Source organism: Perca fluviatilis, chromosome 19, assembly GCF_010015445.1.
Source record: "Perca fluviatilis chromosome 19, GENO_Pfluv_1.0, whole genome shotgun sequence".
In the NCBI taxonomy this organism is placed as follows: Eukaryota; Metazoa; Chordata; class Actinopteri; order Perciformes; family Percidae; genus Perca; species Perca fluviatilis.
This window is the reverse complement of record NC_053130.1, coordinates 34100019-34115688: the sequence shown is the minus strand read 5'-3', so window position 1 is coordinate 34115688 and position 15670 is coordinate 34100019. Positions and strand designations below refer to the sequence as shown.

At 42.1% G+C, this 15670-nt stretch overlaps 1 protein-coding gene across 3 annotated transcripts in view; it reads right to left on the bottom strand.

Moving 5' to 3' along the window:
- The window catches only part of ndst2a (N-deacetylase/N-sulfotransferase (heparan glucosaminyl) 2a), a 32737-nt gene that overhangs the window by 9185 nt on the left and 7882 nt on the right, over nucleotides 1-15670 (bottom strand). The window contains exons 2-9 of one of the 3 annotated variants that reach the window (XM_039783649.1): nucleotides 10974-11022; nucleotides 10361-10596; nucleotides 8931-10246; nucleotides 5554-5641; nucleotides 4504-4658; nucleotides 3441-3626; nucleotides 2536-2664; nucleotides 122-304 (exon numbers count right to left, since the gene is read on the bottom strand). In XM_039783649.1, coding sequence (XP_039639583.1) covers nucleotides 122-304; nucleotides 2536-2664; nucleotides 3441-3626; nucleotides 4504-4658; nucleotides 5554-5641; nucleotides 8931-10004 — 1815 coding nt within the window. In that variant the 5' untranslated portion in view covers nucleotides 10005-10246; nucleotides 10361-10596; nucleotides 10974-11022. Of the gene's footprint in view, nucleotides 1-121; nucleotides 305-2535; nucleotides 2665-3440; nucleotides 3627-4503; nucleotides 4659-5553; nucleotides 5642-8930; nucleotides 10597-10973; nucleotides 11023-15670 lie in introns of all 3 variants that reach the window. The other 2 variants (XM_039783648.1, XM_039783646.1) reach the window with 2 other exon arrangements.

Sequence of the window (15670 nt, the reverse complement as noted above, 5' to 3'; positions counted from 1 at the left end):
AAGAACAAAACTGTTCAAGGGGAATTAGACAAGGACAGCATTACAGCTATTCCTCTGAAAATGCAGTACATTTCAAAAACAGTCAAATGTAAGCTTTCCAAAACAAAATCAATATTCTGACCTGCCAGAGTGGGTCTCTCTCCTCGGGGAAGATCTGGAAGTATTTCTCAGCGAGTTGGAGGGGGGGCAACGTCTGCAGCCTGAGGTTGGTCCAACACTGGACAAACTTCACCAAAGACTCAAAGGTATACAGACCCAGCCGGTCGTTGCCATAGTTAGACAGGTGGGTCATGAAGATACTGATCTAAATTGAGAGGGCACAATGTACTTTACAAGTCAGTTTAATATTTACCTGAGCTGTTGTCAGAGCAACATGTCATCGAGTCTAGAAAATGACCAACTATGAACTCAACAGAGAGCAGAGGGTTCACATAGAAACATGTTGGCCACAAGTGAGAAATGACCCATTATGATTTTGTTTTTATTTGATTAGGACAATGCACATTAATCAACATTTCTGTAAATGCGCCAGTGTTAGCCAGTCGGCAAATTTTCAACTGTAGTCCTAGTTACCTATGCATGTCTTTATGGTGGGAAGAAACCAGAGCAATCGGAGGAAACCCACGCAAGCACGGAGAGAACATACAACTCCACACAGAAAGGCCTGGGACAACCTGAATTTGAACCCAGAACCTTCTTGCTGTGAGGCAGAAGTGCTAACCACTGAGCCACCGTGCTTTGAATATAGTGTTTCAAAGCAGAATAACGATCACAGTGGACCTTTTTCACAGCAGACATGTTGACTTGTCCTAGTAGGAAAAGCACAGCTCATATTGATAACCTTAACGATGGCTCAATTCCATCAAGTGTCCCAGTAAGATATTTCAGTGAGTCAGCATGCACAAAACCAGGGTCTCTCTTAAGTGGAATGCAGCCATCATTAATGGTTTAATACCAGGACCTCTCCTAAGTGGAATGCAGCCATCATTAATGGTTTAATACCAGGGCCTCTCCTAAGTGGAATGCAGCCATCATTAATGGTTTAATACCAGGACCTCTCCTAAGTGGAATGCAGCCATCATTAATGGTTTAATACCAGGACCTCTCCTAAGTAGAATGCAGCCATCATTAATGGTTTAATACCAGGGCCTCTCCTAAGTGGAATGCAGCCATCAGTAATGGTTTAATACCAGGACCTCTCCTAAGTGGAATGCAGCCATCACTAATGGTTTTGAATGCACCTGTGCTTTTCCTACTATGACATGTCAAGATGTCTGCCAAGAAAAAGGTCTATAAAAAAGGTAACACCTTTAAACATGCAGAACACAACAAAACTACATCCCATTTTAAATTACAACTAAAAACAATCAATCAAAAGAACTTTTGTGTGTGTGTGTGTGTGTGTGTGTGTGTGTGTGTGTGTGTGTGTGTGTGTGTGTGTGTGTGTGTGTCAAGTCTCAAGTCCAGTTTCAAGTCTTTGAGATGGGATTTTGCCAGTCAAAAAGCACAACCTCGAAGGACATTATCCCGCTAGACCATTCATTTAGATTTTCATGCTTTTTCAAATCAAAATCTAAAGTTTTTAATAAGCCATAACTCAAGTTTCCCTGGTAACACCAGAGGGGTTGACTAATACCTGGAACAATCACTCCCATCCCATAAGGTTCTCATGCAATGGAAACTTCACTGCTCCAGTTAATAGGCTGAACCTTTGATACCACTTAGCAACCCTGCATGATTCAAAGCCAATAACATTGTATGCGGTTAACAATCAGTAAATATAATTAGAAACTTCTGACGCAGTAGGCTGCCCCCCCCCCATCTTGCGTATAAAAAGGTGGGTAACATAAAAAAAAAAAAGGTAATTTCTAATTATGAATACAATAGACAAATTACATCATGTTAATAATGATATGGGGGCGGTGGCTCAGCGGTAGAGTGGGTTGTCCACAAGATTGGAGGTTTAATCCCCGGCTCCTCCAGCCACATGTCAGAGTGTCCCTGAGCAAGACACTGAACCCCAAGTTGCTCCCCAGACGCTGCTATGTGGCTGTCCACTGCTCCTAGCATCCTTAAGATGGGTTAAATGCAGAGATTGTATTTAACTACATCGTATTGTATGTCCACATTAAATAGTTACTTTTAAGTTTACATTTTTGACAAAACTGGAAAAGGAGCTCTTTAAATAACTAAAACCAGGAACTAGCAAAAAAAAAAAAAAGGATGTGTTCATTTGATGCCAGCAGCTGCAATTGAAAGTGTGCATAAGGTTAAGGAGATGCATCCTCTTATGTTAATAATTATACATGGCATTTTGGCAGAGCCCAAAAGGAAATAAATATGCACAATATTGCCTTTGGCAATTGTTTTGCCTTCAAGTCAAGTCAAGTATTCAGGCTTTCCACTCTAAAGTAAGTCGAGTCTCAGAGCAGACATGTCCAAGTCAAGTCACAACTCCTCATTTTTGCAACTTGAGTCCAAGTACAAAGTGTACTGTACAGCTGTGATGGGTGCATGGCGGAGTAGTTTACGTACAGGGTTTAGGAGGACAGTGAGGAAGAGTTCTCCTCCTCTGATGCTCTTGTCCAGCTCCTTTGAGCCTCCTGGGTATTCATTATAGAAGATGGTATGGGTGAACAGACCACAGGTCTGCCTGGGCAACACCTAAAACACAGGGAGATCATTAGGGTGTGGGTGTGGGTGTGGGTGTGTGTGTCTGTGTGTGTGTGTGTGTGTGTGTGTGTGTGTGTGTGTGTGTGTGTGTGTGTGTGTGTGTGTGTGTGTGTGTGTGTGTGTGTTCTTTGTGGACATTTTTAGCTGAGTAATTAGACAGGGGTAAGCCAGTAGAATACTGGATTTTTTTTAGCAATAGTTAAAGCCTGAGCCATTTTTAATCCTTTGTTTGTTTGCTTTGGGTACTGCACTCCATAATACACTGGAACTGCACAGCATGCAGAATATATAAACAGGAACCAGCACTCTATGATGTGTCCAGAAACTGTACCCCTGCATCTATGCGCCATGCTCCTGAGAGTGCAGGTGTCTGTCCAAATTAGTAATAGGAATCCTCATTTATTATGCCGTATGTGACACTGGTGTCTATGTGACATACTGCTAACCCTGTAAACTCAGCCTTGTTACCATGCTGTCCTGAAATCAAATTCCAATGACTGTGTGATGATGAAAGTGAAGTTCCTTCACTGATTTTTTTAGAAACAATGTAACTATTATTCAAGTTAATCCACAAACCCTCTTGTTCAGTTTTTACAGAGAACCATTTCCTGCTAAACTGTCTTCACAAGGTCGCACAGAAAAAGGACAGCTCAGCTGTGAGAGGTGCTATGTTTCATTGTCACTTTCACATCTACTTTCGTTTTTGAACAAAAAGTGCGTCAGTGTGGAGAAGGAGGTTTGCCAAAGGGGGCAGACTGTGGACTGACCTGGATGCCATTGTGGATGAAGCCACGGCGGTATCGAGCCGGCCTCAGATGAGGGTATTCCTCAGTGCTGGTCACCTTGATGCCCCACACAGACTTCCAGGCCTCATAGAGCTGGCTGTGAACTGGGTACACCCCAGAGTGGTGTGGAGCCACTGCGTAGCCCATATCTGTTGGGATGCCATGCTCCTGGAGAGAGGACAGGATGTGGGCAAATAAGGAGGTAGCAGAGGCCAGGGAAGAACGTCAAGAGAAAGATATAGGTCAGGAAAGAAAAGAGCAAAGCGGTAAGGAAGCACACACACACACACACACACACACACACACACACACAAACAGCTGTGTACTGATGGTATAAATAACAGGGGTCTCACGATTCTCCAAATCCACGATTTGACTTTTAGATTTTTCAATCAAATTTTCGATTACTGCAATAAGAGCCACTAGATGGTAGAAGGGTACTTTACAACAACCGTTTGAGTTTCTAAAAAAAAAAGTACAACTAAATGCACCATTAGTTTAACAAGGTGCACATGAACGCAACATGAAGTCCCGTTGGAGCCCCTTTGTCATTTGTTTTCATTACTCAATCACAGGGAAGGCAAGACTTCAGGGAAGCAGGGGGATTTTCTGCCATTTCGCAGTCATCTCCAACTCTGGCTGTGGTGCTAATGTTAACCCTGTGTCTTTAGCTGCATGCTTTTTTATACTTTATTCCGACATGTGCAAGGAGGCGTGGGTGAATAGAGAAAAATACAGGGGGAATCGCCGATGCTGCTTTTGAAAGTCGAAATCGAAAGCTTATTAGATTTTCTATTTTAAAACCCAAATCGCAATACCCCTAATACATACCCAACAAACATTTCTGTCAGTGTAGTCTCTACAAATGTCTACAACAGGTCTATTAGATCTAAAGACTCCTTAAAGCAGACACTACTCCTGTACCCATGAATATTTTGGAACCTCACGGCTACATACTCCTTTTACTCTCCATGTAGCCGTAAGCAAGTCATGTAGCCACACACTGTGACGGGGGCCATGTCTGCAGCGTATTAGGGCTGCTTACCTGAGCAAAAATCTTGTTGAGCCTCATCTGCTCAGCCAAGACGCTGACATTGTGAAAGAGGTGAGGCTGCATGTGGCTCCACATGTGAGGAAACCACCAGAAGTCCATCCTATGTTGCAGTAGCATGTCATCTCCCCGATCCTCTTCATCAGTGCCTAAAAACACACATACAAGCATGTGCACACATACACTTTCAGCATAATGAATGTGGCCTGATCCGCAATAAACCTCCTTTCTATGCCGGTGTCAGTATCACATGGAGTGCTTCACTCAGTTTTGAGTGCCACAGCAATCTCCTGCCTCATGTTACTTTACATACAATTATTCCAGTGAGCTCCAGTAAGGGGTAAAGATTTAAATTTGTGAAAAAGATAGCAATGCTGTCAGATTGGTACTGGTAATGATACCCTGAGATGACGGATGAAAATCTGTATTGGTCACGATTACATGATGACCTCGATTTGTTATTAGTTCCGCTCAGAGAACAAACTGTTGAATCATCATCATTCAACTTTGTTAAATAGATTCATTAGAGAAAAGGTTGATTGGGAAAGTAAATGTGAGGCAGTGGTGATATTTCTACAGTAGCCATGAGTCTCTTTAGGGACCTTTAGGTCCTGAGGGAAACCTGTCAGACAGTAAGGAATTTCTTGGAAAGAGAGTCCTTTAGCCATTACCGTATTTACATATCAACTATTACATTTTTATACTTAGAATGTTGGTTTGGCATAGTTATTTTGAATTTTATCATTTAGTTTGGTTTATATTAGTTTTAAGTAAAATCTCCCAAGTTTACAATTTGCTTTGGGGCAGTGGTGGCCTAAAGGTTAGAGAAGCATGCTTCTTCCAGTACAAATTGTCCTGGATAAATAAAAAGGTAAAATTCTTACAATATCAACATTGCAAATTCCAATGAAAGGCTGTTGTGTTAAAGGCAGATGTGATTTAAACATTCCTCTTTACAGATACACAGATCCAAAGCTGTACTATAACATGAGAACATTTTAAAACAGAAATCTTTGTTGATATAATAATGGCAGATGTTCATACCTGTGTGATAGAACTTTCCTGAAAATCCCAAATTGAAGGTGAAATCAGGGACCAGTGCTCTCAGCTTGTTTTGAGTGTTGAGCAATGCCTGTGAAAGAATGAAAAAACACCTCACACTTACTCAGTGACATTATTTTATAGTTTCAATTCATAGTTATCACAGTGATTAACCATTGTTGCTTAACCACAATGATCCGATGAGCCCAAAGTCACATGTAGTAACAACTGACATTTTATGGTGCTGAATGAGAAATAAACTAATACATTACTGTTGATAGAGGTTTTTATGCCGATTTCTGCAATATGCTATTTTACAGATCAGTATGGAGCCTCCCTGACAAAACCCAAACTTTACAGTAAGTGTTAATATTCTGAAGGGGAAATAAAAAACAAAACCAAAAAAAAACATGTATGTTACTGTATACTTTACACACATCTTTAACCCGGCAGCACAGCAGATTTATCACCACTGTTTAGGATAAGTGTCACCGATTCAGTATCCGAAGAAGGGCTGGGCAATATTACATGTCATTTAGCTGAAGCTTCGATATCGTGGTAAGAGACTAGATCTCATCTTAGATTTTGGATATCAGAATATAAAAAGTGTTTTTTTCCTGGATTTAAAGGCTGCATTACAGTAGATTGTTATTTTCTGAACTTACCAGACTGTTATAGCTGTTCTATTGTATGCTTTTATCCACTTCGTAATTAAATCCACATGATTTATCAAAAATCTCTTTGTGAAAATATTTTGTGAAAGCACCAATTGTCAACCCAACAGTATCATCGCAATATCGATATTGAGGTATTTGGTCAAGAATCTTGTGATATTGATTTTTCTCCATATTGCCCAGCGCAAGCCTGGTGGAGGCATAACACCCCCAAACCATGAATTGTTAATTTCACAATTTGTTAATTGTTATTTCTGATGGATACACAATAGCTGTGTCCCATTTTAGGGGGTTCTCCTTTAGTAGACAAGACCTCAGTGTTGGAAATAACATTTAACATGAGTTCAGATTTACATTGGCACGTGCATGTACAACCAAGCCAAATACTGGCTAAACAGTTGTCAAAGCCAACATATAATAACCATAAATTCTACCTCACCATTAGCACCATTCTCACATATCTGGCTGCTGGTTTAGACTTGTTACACTTTGTTTTTCCTCTTCTCCATGTTGGTGAAGTCTTCTAATGTAGGCGTCATTCCCCGTGTGGTGACAATTTGTCAGATCTTTTCTAAGTGCAGCAGTTAACAATATAATAGACAAGAGTGTCCTTAGTATACATCTATCTTTTTACTTGTACAGACAGCTGACAAAATATTTCACAACTTTAAAGCATGACTCATTCATTCCAAATCTATTTACACCATACCCATTTTGCACAATAAGCCCAGTAAAACCTTATGTTCTTACAACTGACATACTGACAACCCATTCCCAAGTCATGCAAGTGGCACTGATATTTTTAAATGTGTTTTCTTACAACCAGGGGCCTATTAGTTTCACTTCCTTTTAGTGCAATATCAAATCAACTCGAAGCTTACTCAACATACAGTAGCTAATGCATAACACTAAACACACACACAGGCGTTGGTTTTCATTAGCAGTGATTTTCATTAGTGTTATAAGCGCAGAGGGATCTGTGAATCCTTCCTGGTGGTACATTCACATGCTGAAGTGAAGGTCTGACACCAGAGCTTCACCATTTAGTTGCCACACAGCATTGCACTCATAAACTGCAACTCAACAGGGAATACAAATAAAGTTAAAGTTATATTGAATGGTGTATTATTTTGCTAACTTCAGAGTGAAAGATAATTTTAGCAACACGACAGCCAAAACCTACCATTCCCCTACTTTGATATCAGATGTGCGCTCTCATTGGATGATCAGGGCTGAAAGCCTGCATACTCCTTGGTAAACCAACAGTAGATGGTGAAGAAGTAACTCGGCAAAGCTTTCACAAGAAAATGTCTGATGGTGAATATCACGATGAGGCGCTCTCATAATTAGTTTGAGCCACATACAGCTGCTACGTCATCAGATTAATCAGAACACTAGTCTCTGAACCAACAAGACAGCAGTTGCCGGTGGGGCTGCCAAACTATCAAATTCCCAACATGAAATACTTACTGTGCATTTCCAGTATAAGAATATAAACCAAGATTGACATTTGGTGATTTTAGTCTTTGTAACATACAGTAATAGCCTGAATGCAGTTTACAGTTATTGGCTGATTCTTTACTCCGTTCCTGTAATGTTTTTTTGTGGGGCGCAAAAGTAATACAGTAATTTAAAAAGTAACATAACTAATTACTTTTGATACAAAGTAATAAGTAATATTACTTTTTTAAAGAGTAATTAGTAAAGTGTAACATATTACACTTCCTGAGTAATTTGCCCAACACTGCTTACAAGGTCATCTAGATGGTCTCACACCCGTTAAATATAGGATTCAGTTCCTTGCCCACCAGTCACCTGCATATATGGCTGACCAACTGCAACCGTATTTATCAGCACGCCCCCTAAGGTCCAATATGTCCAATCTCCTGACCATTCCTCGCAACCGACTCAGGACCCGTGGGGACCGTTCTTTCGAGTCCATAGCGCCAAGGCTCTGGAACGTTCTGCCTCGTCCAATACGGTCTGCTGTCTCTGTAGACTCTAACATCAGTTGAAGACCTACTTCAGGTCTTTGGATGACCTCTCCACACTTTATTTGTATTACCTTGTGGTTTTAATTGTACTCCGTTTTAATATGCATCTGTTTTATGTTAAGCAATTTTTTTTATCAGTGAAAAGCGAGATATAAATATATTTGACTTACTTACTTAAAATGTCCCATGGCATGAAAATTTCACTTTATGGAGGTTTTTTAACATTAATATGCGTTCCCCCAGCCTGCCTATGGTCCCCCAGTGGCTAGAAATGGTGATAGGTGTAAACCGAGCCCTGAGTATCCTGCTCTGCCTTTGAGAAAATGAAAGCTCAGATGGGCCGATCTGGAATCTTCTCCTTATCGGAGCTAAGTTCTTTCTACATCCACGTACACGACGTACATGGAAGTGTGAGACGGTGGTCACTAATCCTCAGCAGTTCTATTTTTGTATGGAGCTACCACACTACTAACTAAATAAATAAATAAATAAAAAGCTAAGCTACTTAAAAGCTATTTGATATAGAAAACTGCGATAAAATTCAAACCGGTTTAACCTCGTACACCGGACCGGTGACACTGGAAATCGACCCAACTGGAAATGGAAATCGACCCAACTCTATTAACATGAATCAACCATTACACACAGTGAGAAGCAACTTGAGTTAATTTCTGATAATTTGTGGTCTCTTGTGTGATTATGGCTCACCCACCTCCACGTCTGACACTTTCATCCGGGTTCCCTCCTTGCCAACGAATATATCATCCACGTCCACCAGGATGTGGCGGTCCAAAGACAAGCACAGTCTCTTCCCTGTCAGGTAGGCAATGGAGTCTACAAACACCAGCTTGTGAAGCCAATAGTTGAGATTGTTTCCAAAGAGAACTCTTTGAATGCCATCGTGGAGCCCCAAGTCCTGGACCACTGTGGCGTGGAGAGCCCGCAAGGGGCTGGGTCCAAAATGTGCCAGTGCCTCAGAGGACTTGGTGCTGGCCAGAAGCACTGGTTCATAGGTAGAGTGGTTGGACTGGAAAATGGTCCAGTCATCCCCTGGTAAAGAGCCCTGCTCCACCTGGTTGGGCTTGGTGATGTAGAGTAGCGGAGCATTGGGGTTGATGCGATAGTCCCTGAGTCCCAGGTGTGAGTGTAGAAAGAGAGGGAAACCTTTGAGCTGTGCACTGAGAAGAGAGTTTTCATTAGCTTTGAAAAAGCCAATGACACCCACTCCATACTCCGCACAGTACTTGTCCAGCAAGTCACGGTTCCACGCATCCAGATTGACATATTTCAACACATTTTCATAAATGATGAGTGTGTAGCGACCACGGTTATGCTCCGTCAATGTGGGCATGTCTCCTTTACCAGGAGCAATCTCTGTCCGGTAGTGGAAGCGGCTAGACTCTAATATGGCTACAATCTCCTGGCCCAGCTGGGAGTAGATGCTCTCCACAAACACTAGAACCACGGGCTCTGTCCTGGAATTGTCCACCGCCTTTACCTGTCGTAGTCGGCCCTCACGCTGGGGAAGGAAAAGCGGTGCCCTCTGGACACCTGGCCCTCCTCCAGCGGCCCCAGTGCTCGCTCCCGGTGACATCCCACCCCCTCCGCCACAGTCACTGAAGGGTAAAGGGGGGGCCTCCTTGATTTTGGGGCTGTTGGACACGTAGTAAGCTAGGAAGGCCATAGACAGTAAGCAGAAGATGATAAGTGCCAGGATGAGGCGGTGAAGCTCCAGCTGGCGGACACCTCGCATTAGCTTCCACGCACCCAAGCCTGCACCTACCATGGTGTTGGAGGGGGGAGGCAGGACTGGGCAGCAAGCAGCAGCGGTGAACAGGGAAGGAGAGCAGAGAGGTTGAGTAGGGGTGAGAGGAAGGGGGAGTGGAGGAGGAAGGTTGAGCAGTAGATACAGGCACTGAGCTGTGCGAAGGAATAGCCATTTACACTAGGTCACCATGGCGAGCATCATCCATTACCTGCTCACCACTTCTAGCTCTGCAGCGCAAAATCTCAGCACTCTCAAGATGACTGAATGAAGAGAGGGAGAGAGGGAAGGAATAGAGGATTACTTGATGGATGAAATGTGAAATATTAGGGGACTTAAAAGGGAAAAATGGAAGTTGGCTGAATAAAAGCTAACACCCGCACAGATGTGATCCCTGTCCGAGGACCAGTTGGGTCCCGAATATCCGGTTCAAAAGGTGCCGCCTGGTCAGTTCTCTCTTTCAAGCAACTGTGCAGGTATCTCTACACATGGATGTATCCATCTGTAGAGGCTCGTGTAGTCCCTCAGCAGTGGAAGTGTCTCCGCCGGCGGTCTGTGTTTCGGGGCTGAGCCCCCTGAGGCCACCTAGCCTGGACATCCCAGAACAAGACACCTAGATGAAGAGGACAGAGTAGAATGAGAGGAAGAAATGAGAGGGGAGCAGGGCAAGGTAAAGGGGGTACGGAAGGACAAGAGGGAAGAAGTATGTTTTTGAATCAATATTAAGTTATTATAGCTGTCTTGTAGCAATTCTGACATGTCTGCATTAAGAGGTAATGTTTGAATTTTGAGAACGTAATCAGTGAAAGGAATACTTCACCAAAAATAAAAGAGAAAAGGCTTCTCCCTCTGGAGAAAGAACGTATTCATGAATGTATGTAAAGCATCTTTAAGCACTGTATAAATCCGATGTATTATTATTATTATTGTTATGAATCCAAATGATTGAAATACATCTGTTGTAGAATGAGAAATGATTGTAAACCTCACCTGGAATTCTGCAGATCTGAAAACCTTGTAATCCCAATGTGGAAGTCCCCTGCCAGAGAGAGATAGAGAGATTAGAAGGCAAAGGGGGAGGAGAAAGAGAGAAAAGAAAAATATTAGTAAAACTGTATTCTGTAACTATAACTAGCGACGCAGTTAGGAAACAAGAACAAGCTAACTAATAAGAACATAAGAATTTTGACTCAGTGGATGTCAATTAGAAATTCTTGTTAAAACAGTATTCCCCATCCTTCTTTTGATTCCTACGACCCCAAAGATTCACCATGCGTCATACCACATCGGGAGCATCTCAGAAGCAGAGCGTTATGCCTGCCTGATTCGCAGATTACATCGTTTGGTCATTTTTCCTGGAGGTTTGTGCTTCTGTGAAAGTAGTCTACATAGTAGGGCTGTGCAATTAATCACATTTTTAATTACGATTTGGATTTCAGCTCTTAATGATCACAAAAACAAAAAATCGACTTTTGCCCCCGCCCTCCTGTTTGTGGTACCTGGTGCACAAGCATAGACCCTAGTGTGCGAGTAAAGATGGCGGAGGGAGAGAAGCCGTGTTTGGTGAGCAAAACGGAAAGATCAAACTCTGTTGTCTGGTAAAAGTTTGGATTAAAGGAATCCAATGTGGAACAGAAACACATCATCTGCAGGATTTGCTACACGGTACTGTTAGAACCACTTGGTAACAAACAAACAGAAACGACAAGTTACCCGTCGAGTTAGAAGAAGCACAAAATATAACCGATGCCGTTGCATACGTTTTAGCCAAAGACATATGCCCCATTAGCACAGTTGAGAACAAAAAAATATATATATATATATATATATATATATATATATATATATATATATATAAAACAATGTAAAGCTGTTCTGCAGCAATGAGGTTGATCAAGCTTTGAAATTTGGTGCTACCAATTCCCACAGGTGTTCCAACTTGTCTGGATTACTTACAACCCCCTCTGTTGGTATAAAAGTATTGTTGGAACACACTGTGGTACCGTACCCTCGTGAGCATTATATTAACAGTATTGTACTGCAGAAAGTAGTGTGTTGCTATAAAAATGGCGGGAAAAAGGCAATTAACAATGGAAGAGAGACAGACCATCATAACACTTAAGAATGTTGGTCTTTCCTACAGAGAAATTGCAAAGAAAGTCAAGGTGTCAGTGAGTACAGTATTCTTCACCATCAAAAGGCATTTAGAAACTGGGGGAAACTCTGACAGGAAGAGGTCTGGCAGACCCAAAGCCACAACAGAATCAGAAGACAAGTTTCTGAGACTCAACAGCTTGCGTGATAGGCGTCTCACAGGACAACAGCTTCAAGCACAGCTTAATAGTGGTCGTAATAAGCAAGTCTCAGTTTCAACTGGAAAGAGAAGACTTGGAGCTGCAGGTTTGATAGGTCGAGTTGCAGCAAGAAAGACATTGCTAAGACGTCAGAACAAGAAAAAGAGGCTTGCCTGGGCCAAGAAACATCGTCAATGGACTACTGAAGACTGGAAGAAGGTGTTATGGACTGATGAATCAAAATTTGAAATCTTCGGTTCATCATGCAGGATTTTTGTACGCCGTCGAGTAGGCGAAAGGATGGTTCCTCAGTGTGTGACATCAACTGTCAAACATGGAGGAGGAAGCATGACGGTCTGGGGCTGTTTTGCTGGATCCAGGGTCGGTGATTTGTACAGAGTGAAAGGTACCCTGAACCAAAACGGTTACCACAGCATTTTGCAGTGCCATGCAGTACCCTCTGGTATGCGCCTAGTTGGTCAGGGGTTCATCCTACAGCAAGATAAAACATAAGTCCAAGCTATGCCAGAACTACCTTAGGAAAAAAAGAACAAGATGGTAAGCTTAAAAACATGGAGTGGCCAGCACAGTCACTAGACTTAAACCCCACTGAGCTGGTTTGGGATGAACTGGACAGAAAAGTGAAAGCAAAGCAACCTACAAGTGCCATACATTTATGGGAACTTCTGCAACAGAGTTGGGAAGAACTTTCTGAAGAATATTTGATTTCCATTGTAGAAAGAATGCCACGAGTGTGTTCAGCTGCTATATCTGCCAAAGGGGGCTACTTTGATGAGTCACAAATTTAGAATACATTTTGGTTTATAAATTGATTCCATGATTTCTTTTTTGTTTTTGTTTTTAAACTTAAATTGTTCATTTTTCTATTCTTTCATTTCAGAGTACAATAAGACATTCAACTGCATGAATTTCAATAAAACTTTCTAAAACTTCTTTTAGAACAAAGTGTCTACTTCTTGACCAGTAGTGAGTGAGTGAGTGAGTGAGTCTGTCTGTCTGTCTGTCTGTCTGTCTGTCTGTCTGTCTGTCTGTCTGTCTGTCTGTCTGTCTGTCTGTCTGTCTGTCTGTCTGTCTGTCTGTCTGTCTGTCTGTCTGTCTGTCTGTCTGTCCGTCCACAAAACAGGATTCAACTTTTCTTTCGCTTCTGATTCGTTCCGTTTTGTTGTCTCTATCCATTTCTTCACTCACAGTGGCCCAATCCCAAAGTCCGGACTCACAGACTTTGGTGCGCGTTCTCGCAAAATTTTTAAGGGCTTAGGGTTGTCCCAATGTGGAATTTCAAAGGGCGTGAGGGTTTGAGTACACACTTACCGAGCCCTTTCCGTGAGTCTGCATTGATGCAGACTTCACCAAAGGGAATTACCCACAGTTCAAAGCCTTGTGCCGTTTACCGCGGAGACGATAGGGAAATCCGGAAATTACGAAGGTAAACAACAGCACGACACACGACCACGGAACGGACCAACCTGTTGTCCAGCTGGTAAAACAAGAGTTTGGAATCAGGTAGCCGTCTCCTGGGCCTTGGCTGTGTGGAAAGCAACAAACTTAAAATGAAAATTCTCAAACCAGCAAGTGTCAGCAACATCTTTGTTATTAAACATCGCCAAGGTAACATGTGATCTCGTGAAGTGCTGTCCCAATCCCATTTCTACCTATCTGAGCCCATGTGGCCTCACACACTCACTCACTTAGTACCTGAGATCAATTAAGTCTGTGAGTCCTTAGTCCTTAGTCCTCAGGGCTCACTTTGGAATTGGACCAATTCAATTGTCTCTCTCGAAATACGCACACACATGGTATGCTCCAAAGGGTTTGTCATGTAGTGGACCCGTGCCCTGACGTGCACTAACATGTGCAAGTGGCACGGTAACTAGCCAATGAAACATGACCATTACAGCGTTTCAAGAGGGCTCTAAATCAAATAACTAAGCCACACAGCCAATGGACGGGACGCAGCGCTCCACAAAATAAACTAAATATTGCAACCCCTTTCGATATAATATTGCGCAACGTGATATTGCGATAACGATATTAAGTCGATATATCATGCCACCTGATGCGGTCCGTTACACTACTGTAACTACTGTACCACAATTAATTGATCAAAACAATTACACTTCAAAACTTTTTGCATTCATAACACTATTAGTGTACAACAGTTACAACAGTAATAGCAGTTACCTTGTGTAAGTCACTCCTACATTTTTCAACTTAGGAGCAAAATGTGCTCCTTGGGAAAAGGTTACAGAATCTTTTTTTTTTTTTACATAAATAAATACATTTTCACCATAAATGTGTGCCTAAAAATGAATCAGAACGAAGGAAATTAAGTCTTTGACTCTCAAACTTTGTTGCCCCACAGGCCCATTCTGAGCCAGGAAAAAAAAAAAACTGTGCTGTTGTACTTTCTGAGCGGCGACGCAAAACGCATCACTCCATCTGTAGCGCACAAATGTCGCCGGGCGACACCATTTTCTAGATCTAGCCATACTGAGAAATCCAGAGAGAGTTGTGTGGAGCTGATAGTCTTCATTAGCTTTGTAGCAACTCATTTGGCAATGGCTTGAATGGAACACATGTTCATTAATATAAAATAGTAGTGCACTATAGCTTTAAAGAAAACATTCTTCTTCCAAACAAAAAAAAAAAGAATCCCTCTGAAATGAGGTATTTACAGCTTCCTAAAGCCAGTCCCTGTGAGCAGAACTCCCTCTTACTGGGGCAGCAGAGGGCGGGGGAGCAGGGCCGAGCAATGCTTCCTGAACAAACTATTCATTACAGCCTACCTGTCGTGTCTTAACCTGTTCAAACACACCCTCCTGGCACACTTATCACAGAAAGCCCCAATAATGCCCTCAGACAACAGTTTCTGTAGAAACACACTCTAATAGCCTACATGCTGACAACCTGCACAATGTTCAGATTCCCGCAGCTGATTTGAAACACCTAAACTTATCCCAATATTTCTATGATGTTGCAGCATTGTCGGACGCTAACAGTTATACTGAGCTACCAATGTTTTCTGCCTGCGGTTGGCTTCTTTGGCTTGATTGGCTGAGCTGGCAGTTTGGGAGGGCTCGTTACTTGATTGGTAGACACCTGGGTAGGCCTCAACCAAGACTATTTATACAAGTCATGGTTGATTGTTCTGTCTCTTCATTCTCCTGCTCCTAGGTTCCACATCTCTTGGTTTGGGTTTGGTTTGTTTCTTTTGTTGCAGTTGTCATTTGCTTACATATCTTTCACTCACACATACACCGCTTACACTACTGATAACACATCGGTTTTGATTCTTTTGTTAATAGTAGTTTCTTTATGTTGCAATAAACATTTTATTGGCATTTTAACCTGTTTGGTCTCCCCTCTTTTGTC